This window comes from Tachysurus fulvidraco, chromosome 23 (assembly GCF_022655615.1).
Source record: "Tachysurus fulvidraco isolate hzauxx_2018 chromosome 23, HZAU_PFXX_2.0, whole genome shotgun sequence".
Classification (NCBI taxonomy): domain Eukaryota; kingdom Metazoa; phylum Chordata; class Actinopteri; order Siluriformes; family Bagridae; genus Tachysurus; species Tachysurus fulvidraco.
Window position 1 is genome coordinate 5,260,103 of NC_062540.1, and position 9,196 is coordinate 5,269,298.

At 43.9% G+C, this 9,196-nt stretch overlaps 1 protein-coding gene across 4 annotated transcripts in view; it reads left to right on the plus strand.

Annotated features, from left to right (window-relative positions):
• The window catches only part of lrp1ab (low density lipoprotein receptor-related protein 1Ab), a 116,576-nt gene that overhangs the window by 23,063 nt on the left and 84,317 nt on the right, over positions 1 to 9,196 (plus strand). For all 4 annotated transcript variants that reach the window (XM_027144513.2, XM_047806924.1, XM_047806925.1 and 1 more), the window contains exon 2: positions 432 to 554. In XM_027144513.2, coding sequence (XP_027000314.2) covers positions 432 to 554 — 123 coding nt within the window. The remainder of the gene's footprint in view (positions 1 to 431; positions 555 to 9,196) is intronic.

The following is a 9,196-nucleotide window of genomic DNA, read 5'->3' on the forward strand; positions in this document are numbered from 1 at the left end:
AATAAAGATTTTTCTTTATTATTAGCATAGCATAAATAGCTTTGTTTTTGTTTTGTATTGTTTGGTGCTGTATTTCCGGTTCTCTTGGCAGAGCAGCTCCTTATCACTGCCTACATCAACGCATCCTTCTTTCACATCTTTATTCATCTTTTTATTATTTATTGTGAAAGATAGCATTGCAGTAGTAGAGAGCGCTAAACAACAGATCACACATGATGAAGCTGGTGTAACTTATTCGCTACTGCTACATATCTCCTCACTTCTCTGTAGGTAATCGTGCTGGTATATAAATGCTGATTTGTTAGAGAGCGATTGCTGATACGTCCGACCGCTTCTGTCCGTGTACGTGTGTGTGATTGTATAAGTTGGAGTTCATATTTTCATTGCACAGCTGTCTTTAACATCTGACGGTCTGCGTTTTGTGTTTTCAGCCCCGAAGACCTGCAGCCCCAAGCAGTTTGTATGTAAGGACGGGGCGACGTGCATCTCTAAAGGTTGGCGCTGCGATGGGGAAAAGGACTGTCCAGATGGCTCAGACGAGGCTGCCGATATGTGTGAGTAATCAGTCCACTTTATTAAACTCTGTCAGTGGGAGTTTCATGTAGACTGGATGTAAAAATTAAATATAAAATTAAGATCTCAGTAAATGGTATTTTGTTGTTTGATAAGACCACGGCATGCTGCTTCAGGAAACTAATCAGTGACTCGGTGGTGTAATGTGAAGCTTTGTTGCCGTTACTCCACACCAAGCAGTGTGATTGTGTTTATTATTTCACAGTAATACCATAGATTTGATCCATCTACGGTTACATTTGACACATGATGCTTGATCAACCGCAAAACAAGGTTGTTCCTGGTACCACTTTTATAGGGCTCCACCCTGAAGACTTTCCCATGACAGGAAGGCTGACACACATTTTTTTCCCTCTTTTCTTTTCAGTAGCACTGTGATTGTCACGGCAATCAACAAAACTTCTGATGACCGCTTACTCTATTAACATGACCTAATGAAAACAACTAACGTCTTAAACATCAGTCACTGGGGCTCTGCATCATAATCCTGACCGGGTTGATGGTCTGCATGGTCTCTAACTAATATCAAACGGTGCAGTTAGGAGTTGTTTTGTGGATGTTGCAGCCCAAAATGTTTTTTTTTCCTTTTGAGAGCATATCTATGGTCCATTATGTTCCATCTTCTGAAATTATTATGTGATTACTCGTTAACATCTAGAAACCAGCCCAAAGCAGGCATCCAGTCTGACTTGACCTGATGGAGCCCTTAACTTTATTTTATTTTAGAAGTAAAATAATGGAATATCCACCTGTTTTGTTTAGCATTGAATTGTCATGTCTTACTCCACAGTGGTGTTTAATTTAAGAATTTTAAGTATTTCTTTTTTTTTTTTTACGTGGCCTACAAGACGACAAGTTCAAGAAAAAAAAATTCCCACACAAATGTTTCTATCTTGAAAATAAATGATATCAAACCCATTTCTGCTCTCTGAGACGCCTCAAGTACTTGATCATAAGCATCTAAATTTTGAGCCGTCGTCTTCAGCCACTAAAATTCTGTGTAAGTTTATCAACAGAGGGGAAAACACATGGCTCATATCGAAAGCCGGACTGATGAGTCCTTGCGGGCAGAAAATGATTCATTTGTTTTTACTGGTTGAAAAGGTCTGAAAGGTCGAACGCCGGCGTGCTGGTGAAAAGGGTTAATGGCTGAAACGCACAGACATATTTTGGAACTGTGACTACAATTGAATAGCCATGAGCTATTTCTAAATGTATTACCCTCTTCAGTGCCTCAGAGTTTCTCGAACAATCATTATTCAACAATTATTTCCCCGAACTGAAGAGCACCACAGGGACATCTTCCTACACCCATACCACATGCTATTCTATACAGAGCACGCTATTATAACTAGTGAGAGTCTTCACACAAAGGTCTTATCCAGATCCAAGAGCACTAATCAGTCTTTTCAGGGAGATTGAGATTGCAGAATTATTCAGTGGGACTTTTTCTATTTAAAATTACTACAGATTTGGATCACGACGCTTCATGTGATATAACGCGCGTTCAGTCGAAGCCGTCTTCGATTCACATGCGTCCAACATGAGTACAGCTCTCATGTTGATCTGCACAGGTCTCCTAAAGTCATTACCTGTGTGTCTTCACTGGGAAACTGTCCAAAAAACTGCAGAAAAATCACAAACGCCACACATTCTTGGTCATGGCATTGTATGTACTTGACTTGCTACCCAAACCTTATGAAGGAACTGTTTTGCTTTTTGAGATTTATTCCTGCTTCATTAAACTCTTAAGTCTTTTGTGTTCATTTCATTCAGTTTCGTTTTTGCTCTTTTTGTTGAAATTAGAGGGTATGTTTCAGTAAGTGCTTTTGCTTCATGACTTTGTGATGAATGACAGCTGTGGGTCCTGAGGCAAAAGCAGTAACTCTCTGTATGATTTACAGCGTCGAGTTTCAAGGATGTTGTCATGTCTCTGGTTGACTTTTTGTTTGCTCTCAGTTTAAAGAAGACTGAAATTCAGTGCTGTGTGTGTGTGTGTGTGTGTGTGTGTGTGTGAGTATATTTCCATGAGAATCACAAAAAGGTGAACAACAAAATGAAGTGTTTCTGTCAATACAACAGAAGTCGATTATTAAAACGTACTAAATAAAATCAAAACAGGGTTACTGGAACTGATTGCAGTGTAATAATGGATTTAGTACTCAGTTTGCCTGCAACTTATTCCAGTTGTGTAACTCTTATGGACAGGTCGCTTTCAGTATTACTTATTTTGTGTTTGCTTTTGAATATATGAAATGTTTGGGGAAAATCAGTCGAGTTTCAGAAAGGTTTTCTTTTTTCACTCTGTGTTTCAAGTGGAGTGAGTGTGATGAGTGGAGTTAGTGGAGTTGTGTGAGGTGAGGGATAAGATTAGATTGGAGATTGGTGTGTTGGGTGGAGACAGGTGCATTGGGTGGAGGTTGGAGAATGGCGTATTGGGTGGAGGTTGCAGAACGGCATCTTGGGTGGAGGTGAGAGAACAGCGTCTTGGGTGGAGGATGGAGAAGAGCGCCTTGGGTGGAGGATGGAGAAGAGCGCCTTGGGTGGAGGATGGAGAAGAGCGCCTTGGGTGGAGGATGGAGAAGGGCGCCTTGGGTGGAGGATGGAGAAGGGCGCCTTGGGTGGAGGATGGAGAAGGGCGCCTTGGGTGGAGGATGGAGAAGGGCGCCTTGGGTGGAGGATGGAGAAGGGCGCCTTGGGTGGAGGATGGAGAAGGGCGCCTTGGGTGGAGGATGGAGAAGGGCGCCTTGGGTGGAGGATGGAGAAGGGCGCCTTGGGTGGAGGATGGAGAAGGGCGCCTTGGGTCGAGGATGGAGAAGGGCGCCTTGGGTGGAGGATGGAGAAGGGCGCCTTGGGTCGAGGATGGAGAAGGGCGCCTTGGGTCGAGGATGGAGAAGGGCGCCTTGGGGGGAGGATGGAGGTCGGGGAACAGTAATTTGGGTGAAGGTTGGTGTTCTGGGTAGAGGTTTGAAACACAAATGTATAAACACAAGTTATATTTTCTCTTGTGCTTGTGGCTCGACCTCTTCATCTCGCTATCGTCCATTTATCCAGTTTTGTTCCTGTTCCTAATCTCGCTCATTAGTTTTCTGATTCTCTGTTACAGGTTTTCAGACCTGAAGGACAAAAACAGCGCAAGTGCTGCTACTGGAAATGAGTCCGTGTCAGCTGTTGTATAATGAGTTTTGTTGTTGCTGTGACACACACACACACACGCACACCTGGTCGTGCTGTTTCCAGTTCTTTAGCTCTACAGGTATGCACACTCAAATTTGGGCTTTTGTCTCCGCAGTGGTGAAAGCTAGCACACCACAGCAGCGGTTCAGCTGGACGTTTCCCAGCACTGAGAAGCTCTTTGTGTCTCCAGTCATCACATCAGCTTCAGAATGTCCACTGCACACGTGTGCATGTGGCTTAGCCTTCATTAGGCTCTTCTGTTGTGTGATTGTGTTGTACTAATATTTAGTTGTGTACATTGTAGTCAGTCTGTACTGTGAGCAGTTCTATACACACTGATTCACCAAACACACACAGACTTTTACAGCATGAACACACACTGATGTGTCACACACTTTCGCTCTCTCGGTGTCTGTCGTGTGTATTTAATTTTCTTTCTTTCTTGCTTTCTTTCTTGCTTTCTCTTTTATTTTCTCTCTTGTCTGTGTCTGAATTTTCCTTTGTTCCTTTCTATTTATTTCTCTCCCTTTAGCTTTCTTTCTGTCTTTCTTTCAGTCTACCTACCTCTCTGTCTGTCTGTCATTCTCTGTTTTTGTCTGCTTTTGTCTACCAGTTTGTTTTTCTTGTCACTTTCGTTCTGTTGAGTGTGTAATGCACAGTAGAGTGATGAGTGTAAGGAAGAGGAATGAAGGAGATGAGTGAGATCCCCCCCCCCCCTCTCTCCCTCTCCAGTAGCTATAGTTGTGATGTTTGTTCAGTGTGGACGTGTGTAAGCCGGTACACTAGAGTGGTAGCGAGACTCGTCTCATCTCTTAATTACACACCTGTACACAGACACCTCACCTATACTACAATTACACACACTTCTTATCTTCTTCCTCCTTCCTTCTTACCACTGGGAAAAATCCATGTGTGCGCGCACAGGTGTATGTGTGCAAAAGTGTATGCCCCCCAATCTTAAACAATTTATGTACCAAAAAAAAAACTCATGAGTCTGTGTGTGTGTCTCTCTCTCTGTCTCTGTCTCTGTCTCTCTGTCGGTGTCTCCCTCAATTCTGTGCTAATAAGAACATCTGGGGAAACTAAGCTTGCATTTAGCTTGATGTATTTTGCACTTTTGCACTAACCTCTGGCACTCTGGCATTGTTCTACACAGTAATACACGGAGTCCAGCATTATCTTGCTTTATGTGTGCCGAAGGGATCGGCTATGTGTGTTCTTTAACCTGTAGACGTACACACACTACAGATGTCAGTGCATGTGTGTTTCGGGCTCGTTTAATAGAATGGCAACCCTGCCGATAATAATGCTCTTAAATGAGCTCTTAAATTTCCCATGGAGCACAACAGCACAAGGCCAAAGACTGTTTCTGAAGAGCAGCGTTCTCACATAGAGGAACCGTTAGAGGTCCGGAAATGGGTCTCAAATATAAGAGCGTGCTCACCTCAGACTCAGATGCGTGTAATTCTCTAGCAGGCGCTCTTAGCGTCTTTATTTTAGCACTGATTTGTGGTTAAGTGGAACATTAGCGGCGCCACCCACCGGTAAACTGTTATTATTATGGCCACCAGTAGTAGGAACTTCATAGTACAGAGACTGAAGACCTGCAGAGATAAAAATCACTGTACGTGTGAACATAGCATTAATCTTCATTCCTGTTCCGATGCCGATTGAAGGTGAAAGAACGAGCGCATTGTCCCGAAGCCGTTAGCAGTCATGACACTGAGCCGTTATAGCTTGCAGGAATATGTGTACCATTACTACAGTTTGTAGTTTTTAATAACACACGCTGACAGACGTGCTGAGGCAAGTCTCTGTTTGGATGCACTAACAGACCTTAGATGTACGTGTGTTATATCCATCAGTTATATAATAGATTTCACCTTGGTGAACTGATCTCTCTCGCACACACACACACGTGCACGCGCACACACACACACACACACACACACACACACACACACACACACACACACACACACACACAAACGTGTATTTTCAAAACACTCATAAAATTTTGTTATCCTGTTTTTGAATTAGGAACTGAAGATTTGGGGACATTGTCACCTTACACCTTTCTGACCAATCCAGTACGAGAATTTGTCAACCCTGTGGGATAACTTGTAATCATAATCGCTCAATTTGGACTGTTTTCTGACTGATGTCCAAGCAAAGCAAGGGAAAGAACAACGGTTTGCCAAATCTCTGTGATGTCTCATTCTGAGGCGGATGTTTCTCACGCCAGCCAGGCACCACTCCCTCTCCTTTCGCCTGTCTACTGTCTTACCCTATCTGTTTTCCTCTGGAGCTCCTGTCTGTGTCATCTCGTCTACAGTCGGGCAGACAGACTGTGCAACAATCTTTTTTCCCCCTTTCTTTCGTTCTTTCCACAGAAGTCCTTCACATTTTCATTTCCCTATCTTTTGGCATTCGATGGCCTCTCTAGCTTTTATGTTACCTTGCTCTCCACTACAGCTTACCGAGACTCAGTACAATTGCAGTACTAATCTTTAACAGTATACAAAACTCGTATCTGGAGCAAAGATACAATACATATCTTTGTTCATCCTTTTCGGGTCACTTGCTGTTGGTCATTCGTGAACCAATTTGCCAAGAGTTCCTCTATAGAAATGTGGGCTCTGATTTTTCCTGTCATGACGTGTAGGTGTTTTTGATTTGGTGTAGCAAGATCACATCAATAATTACACCAATTAATCAAAAAAAAAAATCACACGCATTCTGTACACATCCTCAGGGGTTCCCAAGCCTATGCTAGGGAATGCCAAGGGTGGAATGCCAATCCATCACAGGTCACAACTCATAACTAAGGGCAATTTAGAGTTGCCAGTCTACCTATTGGCATTTTTTTTAGGATATTGGAGGAAATGACAGAACTTTCAAGAAACCCACTCAAAATGCAAGAAAAAAAAAAAACCAAAAACTTCTCACTGGCAGTATCCCGAGCTCAGGATCAAATTGCCGACCTTGGAAGTCTGACCCTGGAAGTCTATCCAAGTGTGATGCCAGCCTATCACCAGGCACCATGCAAACACACATTTATATGTAGCGTTAATGTAGAGTGGCCAATCCATCGACATTTTGTGAGATGTTGGAGGAAATGGCAGAAACTTCAGGGAACCCACTCAAAATGCAAAAAAACGCCAAACTTCACATTGGCAGTATCCCGAGCTCAGGGCCGGCTGGTGACGCTGCAGCCGTGAGGTTACAACACCACCCCCTCTGTATGGATGGCTCTCCCATTTCCTGACAAAAGGGTGAACGCATTTGTTGCTCCAATCACCACACATTTGTTCAATATGCTATCCATTCATAGATGTAAAAGAATTATTATTATTCAATGTGTGTGATGCAGTCAGTTGTACACTGGTTTTACCCTGCACTACAGGGGAAAAAATGTAGTGCACTCTCTGGGGAATATCATTTCTCCACTGCAAAAGGTGTTTGTTGTGGTGAAAAGGGAATCCAACATAGAATTAGTGACTTGCATCTGTCTTTTGTTTGTCTGGTCAAAGGTAGCAGTCTATTTTGTGCACAGGTTAAAACGGACCTGGATTAGAGCAAGGTCCGATTTATTATCGTCCATGCGTGAGTCATGATCTCTCATAGCTGGTTCAAGTCTTACATGTAAGGAGGCAAAGCCTTTGGATGTTTGCTTTTGTGGCTTTTCTGAGCCAAGGTGTCATGGAAAGCGTTTTAAGATTTAGACACCGGTGTGTCTTCCAGAGTGGATTCCTACCTCGCATCCAGCGCTCCTGCAGCGAGCTTCCTGGTGTCAGGCTTTTCCTTTTGTACACCGTTTTGTCCTCAAGTTTCAGGAGCTTGCAGTTTGCTTGGCACTTTAATAAAAAAAAAGTTATTGAGCGGTTATTTGTGATTTATTGACAAATTTGGTGTGTTTGCTAATAGACTTTTGTGAAAGTACCGAAACTCCGAGCAGGATAAGGCACACAATCATAGACACAGAAGGTCCCCACGCCGGTGTCTGGTTTATCCATAATACAGAGCTTGCAGAACTTCTTTGCCTCCATTTTCTGGATAATAATACAATTGTAGCTATTCTTTATAAGAGGCAATGGCTCTCAGTGGTGGTCTCCCACCCTTACCACACTCACCCCCGCTCCGCCACACGTGCCTGTGAACAAAACACTCCTCCGCGCACATCTTTGTCTCAGCAACCCACCTTCACCCATATTTTGATCTATTGTGAACCGAGAGTGAGGCAGAATTAGGAACCTGGGAACAAGGCTCACGGATTTGCATCCTGTCGAGCTGCATTATGAAATCCTTGCTTAGTTTTTTGAAGGGTTCTTTCATCGCACGCTGATAGTCGATAGAGAGCGAAAGAGCTTTTCGGGAACAAAGAAAAAAGGTTGTGTCATGGCGAGGACGCAATGGATCAGATTTGAGTTCGGCACAGCTAAGGGATGGTTGATTTAGGTTTTGCTTCTTGTTAAATTTTGTCTAAGCTCTAGAGACGGTTATATGCGAATATCCCTGTAGATTAGAAGATGGTGCTCAAACCAACCCATCTAGTATCACCAATAAGCACCGAATTCTCCATTAATACTGTCGTTTTTTATTTTTAAAGACTAATTTTTAAAGGCTGGAACTCCTAGTAGGTGACGCATCATGGGAATTCATCACTGGCTTCACGACCGCTTATGCACTTAATCTGGAGTCCTTCAAAATGTTTTGCTAAATGATACACTGCATTACCCAGTTATTACAGACAGAGTGGCCGTTATCTTGATTTATCGCAGCAAAGCAAATGTGTTGAATTGCACTTCCTGTCTCCTGTGTGCCTGTCTTTCAGCCTGTGGTTGGAATTTAGCTGAAATGATGGGGCTACACCCATATAATTCAATTGCATTGGGCTTTATTGTGATTATACATCTTTCTGAGTAGTCAGTATAACAAAAGGCTTTTCCTGAAGATCACAGGGCACATGCAGAAATTACCCGTTGTCCAAAACACTAGATATGAGGGTGTAGCAGCCAGTAAGAGGACTACAGTTAACCTGTAGCTGAAAAGTGTTGAAAGTGTGACGTGTTGCTCAAAGGGACATGAGCTGTGGAGTGATACTCATCCTTTTGATGCGAGTGTGTGTGTGTGTGTGCGGCGGGTGCGAGTGTGTGTGCGCCCGGGAGTGTGTGTGGGGCGGGAGTGTGTGTGGGGCGGTTGCGAGTGGGGGGGGGGCAGGTGCGAGAGTGTGTGTGTGGGGGGGGGTGGCGGGTGCGAGTGTGTGTGTGTGTGTGTGTGTGGCGGGTGCGAGTGTGTGTGTGTGTGTGGCGGGTGCGAGTGTGTGTGTGTGTGTGTGGCGGGTGCGAGTGTGTGTGTGTGTGTGGCGGGTGCAAGTGTGTGTGTGTGTGTGTGGCGGGTGCGAGTGTGTGTGTGTGTGTGTGGCGGGTGCGAGTGTGTGTGTGTG